At 37.8% G+C, this 24,759-nt stretch overlaps 1 protein-coding gene across 2 annotated transcripts in view; it reads right to left on the bottom strand.

Annotated features, from left to right (window-relative positions):
• The window catches only part of PRKCA (protein kinase C alpha), a 199,571-nt gene that overhangs the window by 26,044 nt on the left and 148,768 nt on the right, over window positions 1-24,759 (bottom strand). Inside the window, exons 6-10 of one of the 2 annotated variants that reach the window (XM_087710223.1) lie at window positions 16,381-16,537; window positions 16,154-16,288; window positions 14,976-15,072; window positions 5,100-5,123; window positions 2,176-2,319 (exon numbers count right to left, since the gene is read on the bottom strand). In XM_087710223.1, coding sequence (XP_087566349.1) covers window positions 2,176-2,319; window positions 5,100-5,123; window positions 14,976-15,072; window positions 16,154-16,288; window positions 16,381-16,537 — 557 coding nt within the window. The remainder of the gene's footprint in view (window positions 1-2,175; window positions 2,320-5,099; window positions 5,124-14,975; window positions 15,073-16,153; window positions 16,289-16,380; window positions 16,538-24,759) is intronic. The other variant, XM_087710224.1, reaches the window with a different exon arrangement.

The following is a 24,759-nucleotide window of genomic DNA, read 5'->3' as shown; positions in this document are numbered from 1 at the left end:
TATTCTAATTTAACAATTAAAACGTGAGGTTGCTTAAAGATACGACAAAAATATTCTTGGAAGGCTATTTGCCAGCTGCTTATACGGTAGATTCTTGAGCAAATACTGTACATACAATATATTCTCCAAATCAAATAATGTTTTCAAAGCAGTATTTACCTTACTCTAACTGTACAGAAGCATGATACTGAATAGCAAGTTTTATTATGCTTACCCTAAATCTTTATTATGTTTACACCAAATTTTATATATGTCTCCTCAGAATTAAATCCCACTGAATTTAGTGAAACTCATTCCTCATGTAAGCAAATGTAGGATTGTAGGCACGTAGGCAAATATTGGATTGCAGCTTTGTTAACAGAACAGCTAAAGGGATTATTAACAGATCAGCTGTGTCTCTAACATTTCTCCTTTTCAGATTTAAAATAAAAGCATAGAATCATTGGGTTGGAAGGTACTTCAGAGGTCTTCTAATGTAATTTTAGACCATTCAAGACAATAGCTGTCCAATCTATTTCTGAAAACCTTCAGTCCAGATTCACCCATGACTTCAGGAAGCAAGCAGTTCCACTGCTTAATAACTCTTACTATGAGGATGTCCCTCCTCTTTGATGGCAATACAGGAAGACCGTGGTTATTTTGCGGAGTTAGTGACATTTTCATTTCTTCTTCACATTAAGAAAAACCTAGAAGTTTAGACCTCATTCTGAGCTGGTCATCCCAAAGCCGTTTTTTTCAAAAAGGCAACTGGTTTCTTGGTTTTTTTTTTCTTTGAAAATGTTTTGCTTCTCATCTAAAGAGCTTCTTGGATGAGGAACTGAAGAAGCTTCTTGGATGAAAAGCGAAACGTTTTCAAAGAAACTCCAGTTGCCTTTTGGAAAAAGCATCTTTGGGACAACCATGACTTGAACGATTGAGAATCTTCTCCGTGGACATTCTGAGCTGGTCTGCTCCCCCCACCTCTTGCTTGCTGAATAAAGGAGACAGGGGAGGAATCTTCATATAGGTTCAAGGCTTTTCTTGTTGTGAAAGCCTCAAACTTTCGATTCCCATTCCAGAATCATGTGCCAGCCAGTCAAGGTCAGGTCTTGCAGTCTCCTGGTCAAACAAGGCCATGAAGTCATGGTGCCATGTTTTTATAAAAACCTTGGAGTTGATGTTCTTGTTGCTTTGGGGTAGCACTGCTGTTGTTATCAAGGACCTTCTGGAAGCTTGTGAGAGGTGTGGGTATTATCTTGCTCGGTATGTAGGCTTTTTATGTTATCTTTTTCAATCTGTTTGAATAATAATAATAAAGCTTAAAACCACTTTATTTACTGGGGGGCTTATTATCTGGGATCCAAAAGAACCCATTGCCTTGTCCTGACACTTGGAAAAACATCCTGCTTTTAAATTGGGGTCCCCCTCTGTAAAGGTCCCACCCTCAGGTGTTTGTTTTTTTTTAACCATCCTCACATGCATGGTGGAGCTAAGCTGGGGCGACAGCTCACGTACCCGCAGAGAGGGGTCTGAGTGCCAACTGTGACATGCATGCCATAGGTTCACCATCACGGCTCCATAACATGGGTGTCAAACTCACCGTGTCACGTTGCTGTCACGTGATGTTTGGTGACATTTTTTACCCTTCGTGGAACTGGGGCAGGCATGGCCTGCACGTGATGCATTCAGCCTGCAAGCCACCAGTTTGACACCCCTGCTCTATAAGAAGCTAGCATCCCCCCCCCCCAGGAAATCTTGACACCCTGGAAGTCTGGGGAGATTCTTTACACCTGAAGAAGAACTCCTGCTTAAGATATTTCTGTCAAGCCTACATTCAAAACTTTCAAAGTGTGTTTTAAAGATATAAATATGTCACTGCATTTAAATTATAAATATGTTGTTAATCTTTAATTTCAAACCTGAAATTATAGACACAGGAATGGCATGAAAAAAACGTTTCATTATTCCTAACCTTTGATTGAGCTTATTCTGCATTACTCTGCGCAAGGAGCATATGCACCATAACTTTGGGAGTGTTTCAAGAAATAGAGTGTCTGGATTTGGGTGCCAGTTTAGTCCCCTCCCCACTTTTCAAGACCCAGAAGCATTATGTCCTTTCCATATTTCATTCTTGTTATTTGTGTATATATTTTAGAAATGGTATTAGTAACCTTGCAAATTATCAATACTTCTTACCTTCCCAAAGCTCCCTTTTCCAAGCACCATTATAAAGTTGAAGTCTGTTAGTTTAACCTGATCAAGATTATTGGATGGTAAATTATAAGACCGGTCTTCAACTGGAGATATAACTTTGTTAGCTGATGGGCCAAGCCTGGCTTTCTAAACAAACAAAGAAAATGCTGTCAGACCTACAGTTTGGTTTTAGAAATGTTAAAAGATCAGGATAAGTTTGAAGGTTTCTACTTTCAGAAGATACTTCATAGTAGATAGAGAACAAACACAAATTCAACTGCCCATTCAAATATTTCAATTATGGATATAGTTAAAACGATATAAAGTAGTACAGAAGTAGAAGCAACACCTTTTTTTGGTGGGGGGGGAACGGCTTAACAAAGCAAAGTCCAAAGAATGTAAGTCATTACTTTCATGCTAAAATTTCAAAATCAATTGCCTCCCCCCCATTTTCAATCATGAACAGTGTTCAAAATAAAATGCCGCGGTTACCCTGTGTATTGCCACCTGTTCAGATGTAAGAGTCCCATTCAGTTTAAAATATTTTATTCTCAGAGTAGGATGACAGCTTGAATGTAGTAACATACAAAACATTTTAATGATTTAGTTGAAATTCACACTTCTTACAAGCATCGTTTTTACCAGTTTGTGATGCTTTTGTAAAAAACTTTAACTGAATAGATAGCATATTGAATAAATGATTTCCAATTTTCAAGCATCATAATTTATATCTAATCAAATGCTGATTTCAGTGTAAGAACATTGCATTCAAAGCCTTTTGATAAGGTTTTTATGGCTTGCAGAAGCATAAACTGGAATAACTAAAATAGCAAATCTTTATATAAAATGTTTTTCAGTTCATGTTGTGTCCATTCATGAATGTCTGCGAAGTTCACCTCTAAGAAAATTTCTACCTTAAAATTTAATTGCAAACTTCTTCTATTTTATTTCACTATTTTTATCTGCATGGGATTTTTAAAAAAATGACTGAAAAAATCTATTTATAAAATGATTCATATATCTTTCTTTCTCTATCCCTCCCCTCCCTTCCCCTTCTCCCCTTCCTTTCCCGTCACACATAGGTGCACATGCTGTACAATCATTTCAGTGCTATGTTTGCCCCCATTATATTCTATACTGTGAGGGTATAGGGAGACTGCCAACAAAATGATACACATCTTAATCTAAGCCACATAATCAGCTATTGTTTGTTGTTAAAAAAATGAGCTCAGAACATCATAATCCAATGAATTATTGACATATTGAAGGCAAGTACAGGGATTTGAAATATTACTCAATACACAAAATACATTAACATGCTCTCATTTTTAGGAAACAAAATATTGTTAATTATTGTATTGTAGTATGTAGTGGATATTTTCCCAGTCTTAAAAGATTTATAGTTTTAATTAAATTACTGTTCGAAAGTCACAAACTAATTTCCTGGAACAATTTTACACTATCTCCACAAAGCACCATGCAAACACTTGGTAATTATATTATGCTTATTTGTTGGGTGATTCCCTCCACCTGCCACGACCCCGACCGTTGGTTTCAAAAGCACTTATTTCAGACAATGGGCACCAATAAACTGCTCACTGTTCTACAATTATAGGAATCTAAAATAAGACATGTGTCCTTCAGTCGTGGTTTCTAACAAGGACAGATGGCTCACGTTCTCAGGAAGACATTTTCCCTTAACAGGGGGGGAAAGGAATGAGTTCTGAAAATTTTGACTGCATTTCAAAAGAATTAACATGCTGCATATTTAGTGAAGGCATGCATAAAGGTAGAAGAGAATCAGGAAGCAGAAAAAGAAGAATTTAAATAGGCAGCAAATAGTTAGGCAGCAACAGAATCCAATTCTGAGGAAAAATGACCATTCAGTTTAAACACTATTAATTGTGACCAAACAACATAGAAATAAAGTTTAATTTCTAATCTTTCTTGGCAAGTTGAAGAAGAAAGCAGACCAGTTAAGACCAATATAGTAATAGCTAAACATTCTAACATAGATCTTCATTAAAAAAAGTCTTTTAAAAGTATTTCTCTCATAGTATTAGTTGTAAAGAACCCAGGGACCTTTCAAACATGGAATCGTAATACTTTGTCACACTCTATTACAAGCCAAATTTCACCGTGCAGTGTGCAACACATGCTAGATAGTTCTTGAGCCCATGAAGGTCATTTGCATTTGTCTTAGTGAGGGGAGAAATTTTAGATATTAATGAGATAAGTGTGCATAATCTCTAATTTATATGGCTGTACAAGCTCTTAAAAAGTGACTTTGGGCAGTGTGCTTCCATTAATAAAATAGTAAGCATATAAAAACAATCCTTATTAAAAAATTTAAAATATATGTTTAATACAGTCAAAACGATGTTTAACAAAGGTGCCTCTGCTCTTTGGCTTCTTATATAGGTTTTTTCCCCCCCAAAATAAGCAGATTCTGTATACACTTGTAGACCAACACATCGTATAAAATCCTTGTGCCAATTCTCACAGCCAAAGTGAGAGCTGAGTAGGACCTCTATTACCACTGCTATTTTCCTTCTAGTCTTCTGTAAAATATGGAAGGGGCTGAAGTTCATCTGTGCCCCTTTTCAGGCCACATGCTTTGTTGATGAATTTTCATCAGATGGTTTTGTTAGCATTGGTTTTCTACATTAGTACAAGCGTCAAGTATCAAACGCTCCTGGAGACAGCTACATGCATTTCTCCTGTAATATGATTAGGGCCCATTTTGCATGATTTACAATAGGAATTAATATTCTTAGTACATACAAACAAACAAAAGTCCACACACAAAATCTTTTACTGCAAACTCAAACCTAGTTTATTTGTTTTTTTTAAAATTAGTTCTAATGAGAGAAGGAAAAAAAACCCAAGACATGCATGTAATCTTACTTTCTTTGGTTTGGACGCACCTTATCTTGGACCTTTCTTTTACCCTGTAACCACAGGCAAAACACACTTTATACATTTTTAAACTCTAAGATATAAACAAAATGGCTATGAGAAACACACTCAAACTCACTTCTACCTATATAGCAATAGCACTTAGACTTATATACCGCTTCACAGTGCTTTATAGCCCTCTCTAAGCAGTTTATAGAGTCAGTATTTTGCCTCAACAATCTGGATCCTCATTTGGAAGGATGGAAGGCTGAGTCAATCTTGAGCCTGGTGAGGATTGAACCCTTGGCCGTTGACAGAGTAACCACTGTGCCACCACGGCTCTATAACTAGAGAGCCCACTTCATCATGGCGGTTTCTCAACTTGGAAACCTTGTGTAAATCTCTTCCATGTATCCCTTAACTTAAAACTGATGGGAAATTATCATCTTAATGGTGCATGCATACTATGTATAACCACAAATTCCACTGCATCATAAATAGGTGAGATTAACAAATGAAATACACTAATTGTCAAAATCTAATGTCATCCTTGCCAAAGACCTGGGCGAAAAGCCAGTTCTTTAAGGCTCTTAAGTAAGGATGGAAGCCATTCAAATTTCAGGGGGAACTTCATTCCATATCATCCTTCCCAGCAATTTGCTTACCTAGCACTCTCTAGACTTGGACTGTATTATCATAATATCTCTCCTACTTAAGTGCATTTTCTTCCCATCAAAATCAGGTTATTCCTAGAAGTAAGTCCTTCACATGGCAATAAAAAGCATGTTTATTCTATCTCATGGACCCCCATATATCAGATTATAACCTAATCATAGTTCCTAATTATATAAACATTATCACTGAGGCCAAATGTCATCTGGCACGATGTAGTCTAACTTTTAGATCCAACACATACAATATGTTTAACTGGGTGGGGAAACAAGTTGTGCAAACTTCCCAGTCCAGCCAAAGGCTCATAATTTATGGCTGGACTATCAAGGGCTGTTCCAGACTTTGCATGGCATATTAAAGCTGCAAAGTGGGGCCGAGATGAAAAATAAAATGGTTCAATTCTGGGTGGAAATTTTGCTTCCTGAAATCTCTTAAAACATACTAACAATGGGGCAGAAACTATAGCTCCAAGCTACATTTAAAGAGTTTTCGAAAAGCTGAAAAGGACGAGCTGCATACAGCCCCACTTCTTACATCTCTTAATTTTATCGGAAAGCAAACATTACCTTTTGCATTCAAGTAAATTACTAACCTGGAGAACCAATCAGCATTACTTAATAAATTATTGCTTATATTAATTTAGACAACCAGGCAGATACATAAGATAGATAGATAGATAGATAGATGGATGGATGGATGGATGGATGGATGGATGGATGGATGGATGGATGGATGTGTGTGTGTGTGTGAGAGAGAAAGAGAGTGAGAAAGAGAGACTATAGACATGCAACACATATACACCAACTTTTTTCTCAGTTCCAACAATGATTGCTATCTTGTCTTCTATAATTTGAGCTACAGTTTAATGGGATTTCCCAAGAGTGATAACCATAATCTGCCAATGGGACATCACATCAAAACAATTGTTATAAAGGAGGAGGAGGGTGGAAGAAGAGGAGAAGGACGTGGTACAAGAAAGCAAGAGGGACTATGAGACCTATATAAAAAATTAAGATTGTGAGTCATTACAACAAATTGCCAGTAGCAGTGAGACTACTATCTGATCTGAGAAAGCACCATAGGCTGGTTGTCATAGCAACTTGTTTTATATCTCTATGGAGCTCACTAGCTTGATTTCATTTGCCCGGTATGTAGAAAGCTAGAATCTGGTTAATGCTTTTTACACACTGAACAAATGAACCTGTATTTTCTAAGGAACACATTTACTGCACTGTTTTCATTCACTTCAGCGACATCTAGTGGCCAGAAGGATAAACAGCTTTTTTCTGCAGTTGATTTCAGAAAATTCTCTTAAGTGAGTCAAGCAAATTTAGCGACCTAAATCCATAGAAGCAACAGTTCTTTGTAAATTATTACTTTGTTCTTAATAAAAAAATAGATATAATCATCATGGCAAAGAAGCAAAGAAGTACAAAGCAATGCCTAATAGCACAAATTTCCTTGCATGAGCTGAAAAAAAAAAGAGCCTGCTTTTAATTTTAGCAGAATCATCTACATTGCAGTTCCCAAGAGCAAAGACCTTTTAAAAGGCAAGTAATCAGATTTTTAATACTTTAAGCCAAATGAAATTATCAGTTCAAGTTCTGATGTTGATGTACAAGCTGACTGAACACAGCATCTTTAAGTCTTAATTCACTTTCTCTACAAATGACAAGAAATTTGAATTGGCATTGTGTAAACATTTAATATCAGTGTTTTTACTCATGATAAAAATTATATATGGTGGCACAACTGATAAATGTTTGGGAATATGTTTGTTAAGGATTTGCAGATTCAATTGAGTACCCCAACAAAGGAATCGAATGAAAAGATTTGGGGTAAAGTGTGAAGAGTTAAGAATGAAGTATTTTATCAATAGTTAGAGAAAAAAGGATAATTGGAAATAAAAGAAGATGATTGAAAAAGTTTACGGTTTACGGTTTATTAGGATTTGTATGCCGCCCACTCTCGAGAGACTCAGGGCGGCTTACAGATAAAGCAGGAAGGGGGAACATATAAAAAATTTAAAAAAAACAGACATTAAAATTTCACAACATTCATATAGCTTAGAATGGGGCTGGATAAATCAACAGCCCCAGGTCTGCCGGAACAGCCAGGTCTTAATCACTTTGCGGAAGGCCGGAAGAGTAGTAAGGGTCTGGATCTCCACGGGAAGATCGCTCCATAGGGCTGGAGCAGCTACAGAGAAGGCCCTCCCCCGGGGAATCGCCAGCCGACATTGACCGGCAGATGGAATCCGGAGGAGGCCTAGTCTGTGTGATCTTATAGGTCTCTGGGAGGTAAATGACAGGAGGCGGTCTCTCAGGTAGCCAGGTCCTAAAGTAGAAAAGATTTTAAGATAGAGGTATAAACAAGATGTAACTTAGTATTATGATGAGGAAGATAATTATGCTTAATGTTATTATTGTATTTTTATTAGAAGATATGTTAAGAGGAAAATGAATAGGTTAATAATGTTTAATTGTTTAATATACTACAATTTTAAGTTTAGAGAATTAATATTAATATGAATGATGTTGTAAATGCTGAAAGCTATTGCACAGATGTTTGTATCCAGATGACACACTGTTTAAGGAAAGATGAAATGTTTATATTTGAAAAACAAAAACAAATATGTGTGTGTGTGTGTGTTGCATTTGTGCTGATAAATAAATAAAGGGAGACTAGTATAGATCTATTTCAAGCTATTTAGCTCTCATTAGCTAGCCATAACCTTACTGGGATTCAAACCTGGGCTGTTTTTACATGTTAGGCAGTTGTATTAGCCTCTAAGTCACAAGCTCTCCTCTCTTTATCAGCTGAGCCAAGGAAATAATTAAGTGTTATGTCAAAGCACCTGGTACGCCCAAATATGGGAGGGAGCAGTATATATATGATTGAAATATCCCACTTCATCTTTATTTTTGCTTCCTGTTATTCTCCTCCTAACTGTTTACCCCTGCCTGAAATTCTACATACTACCCATATCGAGTGTAGTTTGCTAAGTTGGCAAGATGTCTTCAGTCCTGATGAGTGTGTGAGACAAGCTAGAGGACAATTTTGGAACAGAACAGGTCTCTGAAATACGACTGCTTTGAGGAAGAAAAAAAAGGGGGTTGTAACAGGGATATCATGAGGTAATGGTTAAAGCAGTGGTTCCCAAACTTGGCAACTTTAAGACTTGTGGACTTCAACTCCCAGAGCTGGCTGGAGAATTCTGGGAGTTGAAGTCCACAAGTCTTAAAGTTGCCAAGTTTGGGAACCACTGGGTTAAAGGGTTAGATGACACTAACCAAGCAGGAATGTTATGAGCAAAATGAATAGGGTCTGGGTGAAATAACCAAGAGTGAAATAAAGAAAAAGTTCCTGTTGTTCTATATTTCCATAAGAATTCAAAAGCTCAAAGAAGACTTTGTATTTAACCTGTGTGGAGGTTAAATTGGAGGAGAGATACATGTTTAATTAATGAAATGTTCAATCAGAATAAATTACTGATTCCAGAATACTTCTTTGCTTTATGAAAGAATGGGAAGAGAAGATCATGGCTGGAGCATATATGGAGTTTATTTGCAAGATATAAATTTACACGCTACATATTGGTATATCATAATTACTTAAATGTTAAGGCCAGATGTTCTAGATAGATACTTACCATTAGCTAAAAGATGAATCTGTTCATTTTATGAATAATTTGTTGTGATTAGATATTATGCATCATTTATTGATGTATTTCTTCTTAAAGGAATAGTTTACCAATGATATTTGCTGTGTTATAGTAATGTGCTACTGCCCTCATGTGGTTTAAAAAAAAGGAAATGTACTATCAAGAGAACACAATAGCAAATAGTCCTTGTCAGCTGAGAGTAACAGAAACACAGTGTGCATTCTCCTTTATAGTTGAAATTTATTCTCCAATTGTGGAAAAATTACGATTGTGCAAAAAATAAGGATCTCTGCACCTTGTAAAAATTCTACAGGCAATAAAAAGCAGCGGATTTCAATGATACCCATTATAATAATTGCAAACTTTACTCTGAATAAATCCACTGGCAATAAACAAAGCAATAGATTACTTTAATAATAGGTGTACTGCACTTTGCAGGAAAAAAGAATTAGGTACCTATTAAATTAAATGCTTTATTAATGTCAGAGAAAAAGAACATGCCCTAGCATGTCTCTGTTAAGAACTGTATGAAAAAGAAAACTACTCTCTTTAAAAAAAAATAACAAAGAAATTAAGCTGCACAGGCTTTGAAATGGGATTACCCCTCACCCAAAGTAATATTTGATCCAGCTTTCCTAGAGCTTATGATCCAAGACTGCTTTGAGCAGGTCATGAAATAGCTTATTTTGGACTTACCTTTTAGCAGAGCCACTGCTAGTAACAAATTTATAGCGCCAGAGATTTATTTGGCCAACAAGAACATTTCCAGTCCAGTTGAAAGTACTGCAAGTTATTTCTTTAAAATGTTGCCAAGAAAACTGCAGGGAGCAGTCCAGGCATTCTCCACACACACACACACTTTACAGGCTGAAATCAACATCCCTTTGTCGTATATTTACATAAATATATAAGAAGCATTTGTAGTGACATTTGGTTGGAGACATAGTGAACAATTTATGCTGTATTTTGGCTGTGAATTTCACTTGGAGTGTATGCTGGATGGATAGCATGCTGTCGTGAAATATGCAACTAAAATTTTATATACCAACGACCAACATATTTGCTTTTGACAATGAATGGAGAAGATGATTTGAAGTTGTACACAAACGGCAAAACATAGCGCTAGCGGATGAAATTGAATGTTTAGCAGGAAGCTTAAAGATGTTAAAGAGGAGACTGGGGACAAAGAAATTTTATGATGGGAAAACGCTAGGAAAAAGATTGTAGGTAGCCTGGGGCCTGATATGAGTATGAAAAAGTTTACTGAAAGAAAGAATAACTGTGAATAAGAGCTTGCTTCTCCCCACGTTGTTATCTGGAAGGGAGTGCTGGATGTTTCTGGAGAAAACTAAAAATAATTTGAATAAAGTGGGAATGAGTTATTGAAAAAGAGTATGTGGTAGCACAGAGAGGGAGTCAAGAATTCATATGTGATGGAGGAATGTATAGTAAATAGAGAAGGGTGATGTGTACAAAAGATGGACTTTAGTAATTTAGTTTTATATATAGAGAGAAAATGAACAAGGATCAAATTAGACAAATACGTGAAGGAAAAGTGCACTGAGAGGAAGAGGAAGGCCAAGATAATAATGTTTGGATGGAGTTCCTGAGATCCTCAAACAATCCAAAGTGAAAAACTTGAAGAATGAAGGCCTTCCCATTTTAATAACCTCCAGATGTCAGGACAAGACATTAATATCATCTTCAGCCTAGTTTGGGATAGCAATGTAAAGTTGGGTATCAATAGCATATTGATACTGATGTTACTTTATTTTAAACTAATGTATGTCCTCTCCCAACTTCATCTAAAAGTTAAGGAGAGGGGAGAATTATAGGCACCAAACTGGCCTTCCCTCGTCTCTAAATAACAATAAGGGGAAAAGGGAGAAAAACTGCTTTATTTCCAATAAATTTAATGAACCTTACAGTATGTGCAAGAATAATTTGCAAATCTTTAAGCGAAAGGCAGAAATAAAACGGTAAAAAGAGGAATTGCAGGATAATTGCAGTATAGCATTATACAATGAAACTGTCCTTAGAAACAATTATCTGTTTTCCGTGCAGTTGGATAGCATTATGCTATGTGCGTGCATGCGCACTCATTTGTATTTCTCACAATCACCGTAGCACACAGCTACCCAGCTGAGTGATCATCCTTACTTTCATTAGCCAACATTTTATGTCCTCTGGCACAGATGTTTGCTCATCCCTCTCATAACGCTTATTATGCCATGACATTAACCTGTTCTTAAAACTGCATTAATTTTATTCAAGACTGTAATTTAGGAACTGCTCAGTGCTTCTGTGAATGGCAAAGCAGAGATGTATTTTCCAACAAATTCCCGAAAGGAGCAGCCAATTAACACTCCTGTCTAAAGTTGAACTTGCAAGGTCCAATTGGGAGAAAATGTGTATGAACTGAGCAACATTTTTACCATTTTACAGAAATGTAATTTTTATAAGCAGGAAAAGTTCAAGCTTCATATTTGTGCTACTTGCTCACAGGTTCATCCCTGCTAGTTAGAAAATATTCGGGGGAACTATTATTTTATATCCAACATAGCAATGTGTTCATACGGTTTGCTTTTCTTAAGGGCAAACAAATGACCAGAACAACTGCTTTGCTTAGCAATGGAAATTCTGATCCCAATTGTGGTCCAATGTTGAGGACTACCTGTATGCCATGGTCTGTATACAGTCTCTCTACCATGTTCATTAGATACACGAAAGTATTAGGCTGATATTTTCAGCTCAAGGAAAATGCACCCTAGCCTCTCTCAGAGAGGGGAGTAGGGGGCAGGAGGGCTTCACCCTCTGAATCCAGAAATAATATAATCAAAAGAGAAAAATGAGCCTTATGTATCAATTGGCTAAAAGGAGAAAAACCTAAAAGAAAAAAAACAGCACTTGCAGCGAGCTTTGGTTTGGTGACCCCATGCCCAGAGGAGGGGCAGCAAACATACTATTCCAGTTGCTATTCCAGAGTAACTTAAAATTGCAGACTATTAATCAAATTCTCTTATCTTTATTAATTGCCAAGGGATGGTGAGCTTCCAGAAAGTTCACGATGCCATACAGTGTGGAGAAATAATATTTTTTGGAGAACAATATAGAGAATAATCTGTCTCTAGAGAAATCTGCTAGTGGTTCCATCTTCTTGCATTCCTTGATTTATTACTTAATACAAAACCAAGCTATTAAGTACCAGTTGAAAAAGCTGCCATGATTGTCCACTACAAGCCAAAGGGCAGCATAAAAATTAAGCATATACCAGTAAAATAAGTATGCAACATTTTCTAAATAAAAGTAGCTTTCTTTAACTGTAGGTCGTGTGAACGTAGAAGTGCTGCTTCTGTGTCTTGTTATTAACATTTATCTTTTCTGGAGTAAATGGAGATTCTCAGTCATCCAGATCATGGTTGTCCCAAAGGTGCTTATTCAAGAGGCAACTGGACTTCCTGGTTTTTCTTTGAAGACGTTTTGCTTCTCATGCAAGAAGCAAAGTGTCTTAAAAGAAAAACCAGAAAGTCCAGTTGCCTCTTGAAAAAGCACCTTTGGGACATTTATCTTTCCTGTTTTCTTTTTGCATTTATGGTAAGTTTAGGTGAATCACACTGCATCTATCTACATTTGAAATAGGCCTAAAAGGATCCCCCCCCCTCTCATATCCAGACATGAATCATGTTTAAAAAGTATAGTTACACTTGTCCCCCTAAAATGACCAGCTTCAATTGCAAATTTCAGTAATTATGTCAACCAGTGTTAAATTCCTCTAGGGTTGACAATATTCCCAAGTAATAGTGTGTTTAAACTTTAAAATAAGCAGTCATTAAGCATATATTCATTCAATATTAGGAGTTCAGGAGACCCTATTGTGCAATTTGTATATTTTTTCCAACTTGGAATAGAGATTTTTTTTTTGTAACTTAGGAAACATGGTTTTCAGCATTATTATTTAATAGCACACTTTATTTTTTAATTCAAACTGCTGGTCATAACTATGAGTTGCATTGATTTCTCTTCAAATACGGTGCTTGAGTTAGCTGACCTGTTGGGGTTATGTATTTTTCCCTGAAGAGATCTGCACTAAAAATTGTTACATATAAAGTCCTCTAAAACAAATTAATTGTATTTCAACAAGCAGCTAAGTGTTATTTATTTATTTTTTAAAAGGTTCAGCATGTTCAGGAACCCCCGAATTTACTTTTCTATGCAGTTTAGGTTTCTCTGTTGGCTTATGGTTTCTCATTTGAAACATTGGTGCTTTACCAGACATACCTGGTTTGAGATAGAAGCCAGAAACCAGAATGCAGGAAGAGAAGTCAGTGCTCTCCCAGGGCCTGTTGGTCAAAGGAGGATGCTACAGAGGGAAACTCTGGGCATCTCCTGTAACCTTTGGAGAACCCTCTGTGAAATGAGAAGGTAAAGGGGGTAGCCCTCAACTTGCAACCATTCATTTAATGGCTGTTCAAAGTTACAATGTCATTGAAAAAAGTACTTACAACATTGCAGCATCCCCATGATCAAAATTCAGGGGCTTGGCAACTGGCATGAGTTTATGATAGTTGCAGCATACCAGGGGTCGTGTGATCACAATTTGCAGCCTTCCCAGCTGGCTTCAGACAAGCGAAGTGGGGGGGGGAGCAGGATCTGCTTATGGATCATGCGATTCAATTAACAACTGCAGCGATTAACAACCATGGCAGAGGGTCATAAAATCAAGTGCAACTCACTTAACAGCCACCATGATTAATCAGCAACAGAAATTCTGATCCCAATTGTGATCATAAGTAGAGGACTACCCCTATCAGCACAACTAGCTATGCTGATTGTAGGAGCAAACAGACAGAGTAGATTGGGGGCTGCAGAGAAAAAAGTTTTACACGTCTTTGCATGCAATGCTTCCATTCCAGGTACAAATGTGCAGTGAAATGACCCTATAACTCAGCAACTCTGAGGTGTGAAACACAAATACACAATGCTAGAATGAAAATGCCACAAGTTTAAAATTGGTATAGTAAGTCAGATTAATTAAACATTAATAACAGCATTAATTTAAATCAGAAACAAGTGTAATGACCAGGTATTTACATGCATTGTACACATACCCCATAGTAAACTAAAGTCAAAAGTGTCCAATTGATTGAAATTTAATGTTCATGATACACTTAATTGGGTTCCAGAGACTGCAGCTGAAAGCAAAATTTAGGCTCTCCTGGGCAATTGAATTAATAAATGAGCAGAACCTGATACATGTCACATCTTTTTGCAAATCTGCATGCATACTTTCTACTTAAGTGTAATTTATGCATGCAATAATAAAAAACCCACCAGTGAATATGGGAGTTATCAACATACTAAAAGTAATAGAATCCTGGCAAATTGCTGGCTAGAAAAGAATAGTATTAGCCTAATGGGACCAGAGGTGTAGAAATGTTTGTTTTTTAGGTAGTATTTCTGCAGGAAAAACTTCCGAGATGCGAGAATGGACTTCTAAACAGACCCCTTTATATTTTTGAGCTCTAAACACTCCTATGACCTTATATTGACTGCAATAATATGTTCTCACCTCAAACTTCTGCCTCATTTCTGAATTTCCTTCATCATCAGCTTCTGGTATTGGCACATTATAATACTCGCCTTCTTCCTGGTTAAGTAATTTATACCTGAACAATATGAGGGAAACAATTTGAGATTTATAAAAAAAGATTGTTTTATGCTTTTTTGTTCTTACTATTTGAATGCAGGTCATTTTTTTCCAGACGAAAAGACCAGAAATAGGAAGTTGTGTGCACCCTCCTAGTATTCTAAATTTAAAAGGGTTGTGAAAATATCTACCCCTCACATCCTGGATATAAATTGTTTCAATTTCTACCCTCAAAACGACGCTACAGGGCACTGCACACCAGAACAACTAGACACATTTCCCCCGAATGCCATCACTCTGCTAAACAACTAATCCCCACAACAATGTCAAATTATCTACTAAGACTGTATTTCTTTATTCTTATCATCCTTCCCAGTACCTATCTCTTTCCTAGTACCTATCTCTTTCCACTTATGACTATAAGCATGTTGCTTGTATCTTTAAGATTTAGATTGTTTTATTTGTTTCCTAGTATAATTTGATTGCTTATTAGTAATCTAGGACTATCACTTTGTATCTTATGATTCTTGATGAATGTATTCTATTTTATTTTTCTTATGTACACTGAGAGCATATGCACCAAAGACAACTTCCTTGTGTGTCCAATCATACTTGGCCAATAAAGAATTCTGTTCTGTTCTGTTCCGTTCCGTTGTACTCTACTCTTTTCTATTTACTGAGGCCAAACAGGCTCTCCTTCATAAATGATGGTAAATAATTTTAAAGGGTGAAGCATTTGCCTACAGTAAAAAATTAGCATGCAGGATGCTAAGTAGGCAGTTAATTTGAAGGGATTTTCATCCCTTCCGGAGAAACCAGGGAGAGGGGTTGCATTATTGCCTTGGATTCTTCCATCCTTTGGGGAACCAACTGAAAAAAAAATGCTGTTTCTACATCAAAGCAAGTTACTGACTGAAGTATGTTTTATTTGAAAACTCAGCAACTTTTTCTGCTTTCCAACTCCTATAACCTAATAATTACACATTCTGTAACTATCTAATTGACACAGTGAGAAAGCATTTCATCAACTGAATATAATATATGGTTCATACATTAATGATGGATCGGTGAAAGACTCTGGGGTTACAAAGATGTCTTACCATCCACAAGCTGGCGACTTCTTCAATTCTGACACCCCAAAAGAGAGAGATCCCATAAAATCATTCCTAGTGGTTCGATCCCAGTCCCAGACTTCCACTGATAACCTTCTGTCTTTGTCTGTGGGCTTTAATTTACTATGAACAGAAAAGCAATTTAACATATTTAGGCATTCTACAGAAAAACGTCATTGAAATATGATTAAGCAAAGTATTTGCATGCCGCTTACAATGCGAAGGACTCGTTCCAGTGTGGATTGAGCGTCGAGCGGATAGTTTTCGTTTTCTGTTTACTTTCGTTCTTAGGATCTGGAATAAGTTTCAGTTTAACATAGGGGTCTGAGAGTCCATTGGGATCCATAGGGATTAGATTTCTTGCATCCCTCACTGCAAACATACAAAATAACTATTAATAAATTACAAAGATTATAAAAAATAAGCCAGCTGGGTGACCTTGGACCAGTCCCTCTCTCTCCGCTCAACCCACCTCATGTTGCAAGGATAATAGGAAGAGGGTGGGGTATTAGGTATGTTTGCAGCATCAGATTTTTTTGTAAAAAGAATAAGGGTGGGTTCTTCTACTGTAATACAATCAACACAACGTTGAGCCATATTTTCACATTAAATGTTAAAAACATCAGCAAGATGTTATTAGAGATATATCATTCATTTCAGAAAAAGTTTCTGTTCCCAAAACACCTTGTGGTCCAAATAACATAGCAGAAACCTTTTCAGAGAGCTATTGATGCTAGTAGTAACAAAGTCCAAAAGCTTTCATAGATATAAAATGCGATGGCTCAGCTGTTAAACAGTGAATGTACCAAGATATCAGTTTTTGGCTTGCAACCTTTTGTATAGTGACCATTCAAAGTCACTGAAAAAAGTGACTTATGACCATTTTCCACACTTATGACAGTTGGAGCATGCCCAGGGTCATGTGATCAAAATTTGGGTGGTTGGCAACCAGTATGTATTTATGACAATTGCACTGTCCCAGGGTCATATGATCACCATTTGCAAGCTTCTCAACCGGCTTCTAACCAGCAAAGTCAATGGGGGAAGCCAGATTTGCTTAACAGCCGTATGTTTCACTTAACTGCAGTGATTCACTTAACAACTATGGGGAAAGAATCATTAAATGAGGCAAAACTCACTTAACGAATGTCTCACTTAGCAACAGAAATTTTGGGCTCAGTGATTGTCCTAAGTCGAGGATCAGTATAAATAGGGATTCTAATTTTGCCACTGAAGTAGCCCCCATTATGCCTGGCTTTTTATTCCTGAGTGGATCCATCTGTTTTCGGTACAGAACATTCAGCTTACATTTGCTCAAAAGAGAACACAATCCTACTGATGGCTTATCAGCATTCTAATTAAGCTGAAAAAAGTGGGCAATACGCTAAACAAACAAACACAAATCTCATTGAAATTTGACCATTTTGCCAGAACAAGCTGATGGCCTGATCTTGGGCTTCTGGGATATGAGGGTTATCTACCCATCCTTGCTGTAGAATTAGAATTGTCAAAATCCTTTAATCAAAGCAGACTTCCAAACTAGTCTGGGAAGCACAGGAACCAGGAGGTTCTCTGAATTCTGTCTTGATTTTAATAATCTTTTGGGTCCAACCAAAACAAAGAATAAACTGGCTTTTTTCAGGCACAGAGATTGGTTGGGGAAGTTTTATTTGCTGAAGATAGCACTCTATTTTTTTTTCAAATTTAAAAGCGAGAGTAATATTTTTTTTAAGCACTCTTCACACATGCGAGAGCTTCCTGTGGCAAAAGTGTGTTCGATCTAGTCAAGGCTTTTCTGGGAGAAGGTGAGGTGTCAGCTTTGCCATCTTTGGCTTTCATGCCTCGCTGGCATCCTGCCCAGGGGTGGGCTGCTGCGGGTTTGCAGGGGTTCGGGAGAACCTCTAGCTAAGATTCTGTGCAGTTTGGAGAACCCTCAAATCCCACTCCTGGCTGGCCCCACCCCTCCCAGAATCCCCACACTGCCCATTTTGGATGCAGGTAAGTGCAGGGTGTGCATGGAGGCTCAGAGAGGCCGAAAAATGGGCCTACTGGAAGTCTGGGAAAGCCGGAAATGGCTCCGTTTCCAGCCACTAGAGGGCCTCCAGAGCCTGGGGAGGCCATTTTTGCCCTCCCGGAGGCTCAAAGAAATGGCCATGCCCACCCAGCAACCGGGCAGAGAACCCCTTGCTAAATTTTTTGAAGCCCACCCCTCATTCTGCCATCACCTTCATGGGGGAGGGGAAGAGCAAGTGGGAAATAAACATGTATGGGGCAGAGGTGGGAGGGAATGAGATGACAGCTTGACAGACACCAGGGATGCAAGAAACCAGCCTGTGTCAGTCTTCAAGGCTATGAAGTTTGAGAAATGGAATATGGATTGTTCCCAACATCCCGAGAGGTTCTCAAAACATCCATATGACATGACATTGGCTGAAGACAGACTGGTCAAGGAGGGAGAGCTGGGATGAAGGGGAAAAGTTTGTAACCTTTTGCATGAGAACCTTAGTTCTAGCCTGATTTTACTGCAGCCAGCAACCTTTAATAAAAGAACCCATTACTTCAACCCAATGGAGTCGAGGGTCTTTCTTTCCTAAGGGATCTGACTGGGGCAGATCTGTCAGTAGGAACATTTTACTTTCTCCTGCAGTCTCCACAATTTTGAGTTATTCCACGGATTGCTTAAAACCCGGGAGCAGGATGGGAAGCAGCATCAACCTTTCCTCTTCCAATAAAGTTATCCTCTCTCCCATCTTTCTATTAATTGAATTGAATATCTGAGGAACCATCTTTCCCCAATGGGATTGCCCTGCCTCCCTCATGCTGGTAGAAGGGGCCCACTGCAGACCCCATCAGCCAAGGGATTTTGTTTGTTCAGGTCCAGAAGAGCCTTTTCTGACATGGCCTCCACCCTTTGGGCCATCTTGCTGCAGATGATGAGATTCGCCTCCTTTCTTTTGGCCTTTGGGAAAAGCCTTAAAACCTGGCTGTGCCAATTGGCATGGGGCCCTGAAGGAGAAGCTGTTGGTTGGAGATGGTGCAGTAACAGAGAAGGTACCACCACTTCTCTGCCCCAACATGTGGTTTTTTAGTTTGTTTTACTTTTTTATTAATTTCAATATGTTCTTACAATTGTTGTATCTGTATGTTTTATTACATTGCAAGCTGCTCAGAGTCGTCTCGATGGGTGGCATATGAATTGAATAAACAAATTAAAAAATCATTACTTATCCACAACATCAATAAAGAAAAGTAGGACAGAGAGATAAAATATATGATGCAGTAGGGTTTTGTTTTAGCTCATACCTCTTAACTTTCTTTAAGATCTAAAGGTTAAAAAAAAGAAGAACTTAGGCAAACTTGCTAGATAAACAAAGCCCAATATTCTGTAAACTTTAAATTTGGCCACCAATGCAGAAACAGCTTAGCTATAAATTGCAAGTCAGAACATTTTTCCAGACAGCTTCTGAGAACATGACCCATTTTCCTTTCTGAAAATAAAGGAATGACTGTGGTGGGAGTTGCAGCAACACAGTACTGCTTTTGTCTATCAGAAATAATAAACAACGAAGAGCAAAAGCCTCAGAATCTCTGGCCATGTCACCAAAACACCCAGTGAAATGTGCATAATTGTTTAGTAAAAGGTCAGTGGAATCATTATAGTTTCTTTAATATTAAATCTGGCACAAGAAAAGCTCTACCTTGTAACATGTGGTGAAGAAAACGAGCATTTTAGGCACAATAGAATTACTTCTTTACAAAACTCAAATGCTTAAAAAAGTGAAAAAAATAAGTAGAAAATGGGTTTGAATGATAGGATAACTAGAATAACATTTAATTTTTGAGACGGGGATGAATAGTGTTAAATATGTATCCATATATCCATCCATATACTCCTATCTATCTATCTATCTATCTATCTATCTATCTATCTATCTATCTATCTATCTATCTATCTATCTATCTATCTACCTACCTACCTACCTACCTACCTACCTACCTACCTACCCACCCACTCATCCCCCTCCCGCCCTCCCTCCATCCACCCACTTCCATATTTAATTGTTGAATGTGATGGCTGGAATATGATAGGAGTTATGGTTCAGTGACTTATGGGTTACCACAATTCATCGTCCTTCTATAAATAATTTTTATTTCACAACATGTGGAAGATCATTGCCTTCTCACTCTCAACCCCCCCCCCCCCAAATTACCTTATTTTAATAGAACTGTTAATTCAGATCAGGGCAAAATGCACGAATGTAGGATTGATGTCAACCAATGTAACTAGTTTCTTTTCCTGTCTCAATCTAATTATAAAAGAGTAGATTTATAATTTAACTGAACTGTATTATTCTCATTAAAATATTTTTGAATTTTACAAAAAAAAAGGATATTTCATGACTAGGGCATGGTTATAGTGCTGAACAAGAAAAAGTGTTAACTAAAAATGAAATATAGTACCAGTACATCTTCTTACTGATAAATCATATACCCAGGAGCAACTATTTCAAATATAAGAAAGAGAACTGCATACTCAACACTTCAATAATTTTATCTGTTAGCCACTTCAACATATCAGTATTGAGGGAATAAAAAAGATGGCACCTAATCTAATTTAGGATAAATTAAATAGCCAACTCTTCAAAGTCATTGATACATGCTTTGTAGCTCCAAATTATATTACGACTGTGTTTTGGATACATCAGGCAAGGTGCTTCTGGGTTGAAAAGATTAGTCGGTGACCTCACTTTTGTCCAGGGGATACCTGAGGGGGCTCCTTTCATGCCTCTGGTATTTTCCCACTGAAGTGGTACCTATTTATCTGGTTCCACCACAAAAGCGCGTAGGACAAAATCGCGCTCGACAAAAGCGCGCTGTGACGTCATCACAGCGCGACGAAAAAGATCGAAAAAATGTAAAAATAAAGCTAAAACCTTCCCCTAACCCCCCCAAACCTAACCCTAAACCTAACCCTAACCCTAACTCTTAACCTAACCCTAAACCTAACCCTAAACCTAACCGTTAAAGTAACGAAAAACGTAACGCTAACCCTTATCCTAACCCTAACGCTAACGCTAACGCTCTAAAGCTAACCCTAACCCTTAACCTAACCCTAACCCTAACCCTAACCCTAACCCTTACCTTTATGTGAATCGGCTTGCTTTAATTTAATTTTTATTAATTTTTATTTGAATTTTTCGATCTTTTTCGTCGCGCTGTGATGACGTCAAAGGCGCGATTTTGTCGATCGCGCTTTTGCCGTCCGCGCTTTTGACGGGTCACGATTTATCTACTTGCATTTGCACACTTTCAAAGCTACTAGGTTGGCAGGATCTGGGACAAATTGATGGGAGTTCATTCCATCGCACATCTTGTTCTTGGGTTTTGAACTGCAGAGCCATTGACCTCTCAATGGTCTTCTATCTCAGCATTCTAACCCTGAGCCATTTTTAAAGATTATAATAGAAACATTATGGCACTTTCGCCACTGTATTTATGCATATTCTAAAAATAATGAATAACTATTGAGTATTGTTTAGTATTGGAGCCTTTGTCAGTGCTTAGGTAAGCTTCATCAATGACTCCATTAATGGGGTTTGTGAAAGAAACAATGCCACAACTTAGTACTAAATGTGTCTAGCAGAACCTGCTGGTTACGTAACAGGGTTCCCCCCTCCCCCAATTTCTCTTGACTATTTCTTCATGAAATACATTATCATCCCTGGTTTGCATGACTTGATCCATTTGGACATTGACAACTGTGTTACTCTGCTGCTTGTTCATGATTAAGCCCTAATACCATTTTCGCCTGGTGTATGAATGTGATCAGTATTACAAATTGTGGGCAAAATTATGTTCCACTGTAAAAGGAGAAGAACCCAAGGCTAAAGAAAGAGGAAATTAGAGGACAAAAATAATAGTGAAGATAAGTGCTTAAACTCAGAGGGAAAAGCCATTAATTTTTAGATTAAGACAGTAGCATTTGTTTAAGCACAGATCCTACTTAAAGAAGTTTTGGCATCAATTAAAAGTAGATTTTTAAAATGTCAACATGGTGACACCAACCACAGATTTGATAGAGTGAGGGATGGTGACAGGTTCAGAAGCCAATCTGTTGTACATGTCAAAACTCACTGGGGAGAGGTGGGGGAGAGAAATCAGAAAGGTCCTATAAGTTTGTAAATACTTATGGCAGTTATCTTCACACTTGAAACACAAACAGATCAATATTAAAAGGAGGACCATTACTATTTGTGGATGGAAAAAGCTCCCACATAAAAATGGAGTTAATAAAGCATGACAGGTCCACATGCAATATTGACTGGGGAAGGATCCAGGAGAATAGATAGAGGGAAGATGCTAAAACCTGCACAGGGAAGGACTGAAGAAGACCTAGCAAAGGGGTGTCAAACTCGATTTTATTGGGTTGTGTTTGACCTTGGGGGGCCGGCACATACTCACAACTAGCGAACTAATGTGCTGAAGCTGACCAGGCTGTTTACTGAGGATGCTAGCCAGATGAATACCGATGGATGCTGGTAGGCAGAGGCAGATTTTTTTTCTTATTTTCCTCCCCAAAAACTAAGGTACGTCTTATACTCCAGAGCGTCTTATACTCCGAAAAAGACAGTATCTCTGATGTTGATTCCTGACCAGCATTGTTGGCAAAGTTGTTACCTACAAGATGTATATTTTACAAATGGAAATTCTAGCTTAAAATTAATAGACATTGCATCTATGAGCTTATGTTGTACAAAATTATTGTTTATGAAAGACCCAGAAAACTGTATCCTTGTCTTAGTAACAAGGATGGAGCCAGGGTACACTGTGTGATCTAGGAATCCACACTGATAAGGCAGCATCCGTGGAGCTGCAAATAAGTATTTCTATTTTATAACTCATGGCACTCAATATCAAGAAAGAGAGAAAAAGAGAAAGAAGGAGGAAAGGAAAGGAAGGAAGAAAAAAGAAAGAAAAAGAGAGAGAGAGAGAGAAAGAAAGAAAGAAAGAAAGAAAGAAAGAAAGAAAGAAAGAAAATAAGTTCAAGACACATTGTAGAAACCTTCAGGCTAAAACACAGGCTGCTGAAGAAAAAACCTCTGCTTTTCTTGCCTTTGTTTTATAAGATCTGTTCTATTTGTACTTTTGTCTACATAATTAGCACTCTGATATCGTCTTTCTATTTAGCTGATCAAGGTTTATTATTTCTCCTTTTTGGTGATAGTGATTGGAAAGAATACCAATTAGAAAGGACTTCCATTTCTGTAGTCTGCCTCTTTGATAGCAACCTGTCTTGAATGAGACAGGTCAAGAGAGGTTGGAAGTGGCAGGTTTTTCCTTTCAAGATCAAAGGTTGGACATTAACAATCACGCATCAAGTAAAACATAAATTTTGAAAGCAAAGCCGTAATCAGTACCTTCTTTTGGAAGCAGTCTGAGTCAACTGCAAATTAGTTTGGGAAATCTGCTGGCTGATAATTTCCACCTGTTTTGTTCCAAATATATTGTAATGCTACATGCCTCAGATCCTGGAATAGGATAGCCAAGAAATCAAGTCCTCAACCAAGTGTAAATACTAAGTTTATTACATGGACATGCAAGCTGATATCCTTCAGAAGTTTGGGGTCGAAACTCCCACCATCTTTTGCCATTGGCTGGGCCAGCTGTGACAGATGAAAAGTGGTCCTATGCCCCGGAGAACACTGTGCCTATTGTGGTTTCATTGTTTTGCAAAGCCCAAGGCCCCCTCCACTCCTTTCCATGTGCTGTTCTGAGCTTCTTTTGTTTGCATATCATATGGGAAATATCTGCAGTAATCACACCTGCATTGAGGTGGGCTGGGACCGACGCCAGTCTCTAGTGCAATTCATGTAACACGAAGCAGAAATCAGCCTCTCTAGTTGTTAAGTCTGCACTGAGGAAAAGACACTTTTAAGAGAAAGTGTAATACTTCCCTCATATGGAAAACAAGAAACCCAAAACTATTGCACTGAGGTGTCTAAGGATGCAAGGCTAAGCATTGGATTTTCTCATTTCACTTGCCACACAGTTACCTGATCATCACCAAACTAAATTAGGAAGGCTATATTTCTCCTATAGTATTAAGTTTCATCATGCAGAATGCCTTTCTATACCTTGAGGCTCTGTAATACATTATTATTCTCAATTCACCGATGTTATTTTAATGTGTTTCTCAGGAGCAATAGCACTTCATTATAGTCACAGGTTTTGACTCCTGAGGCGTAATTCTGTAATAACCACAGAGCATTAAGAAGTTTCTATTTCACCCATGCCCTATAATGCAAGGGAGAGAACAGTGATTCATTTCTCTGAAAATAAGTTTAATACCTAATGTAATGACATTGCTGTAAGTTTATTACACTACATTTGAAACAGAGAAAGAAAATGCTTTGGCGTAGTGATTAAGGCACAGGCTAAAAATCAGGAAACTGGGAGTTCTAGTTTTCCCTTAGGCATGAAAGCCAGCTGGGTGACTTTGGACCTGTCACTCTCCCTTAACCCAGTTCACTGTACAGGGTTGTTGTTGGGGGAGGGATAGGAGGAAGAAGGAGTATTAGGTATGTTTGCTACCC

The sequence above is a fragment of the Thamnophis sirtalis genome, unplaced genomic scaffold (genome assembly GCF_051295495.1).
Source record: "Thamnophis sirtalis isolate CommonGarterSnake01/CBP01778 unplaced genomic scaffold, rThaSir2_p1.2 scaffold_3, whole genome shotgun sequence".
NCBI classification, from domain to species: Eukaryota; Metazoa; Chordata; class Lepidosauria; order Squamata; family Natricidae; genus Thamnophis; species Thamnophis sirtalis.
This window is presented reverse-complemented; position numbering and strand designations above follow the sequence as displayed.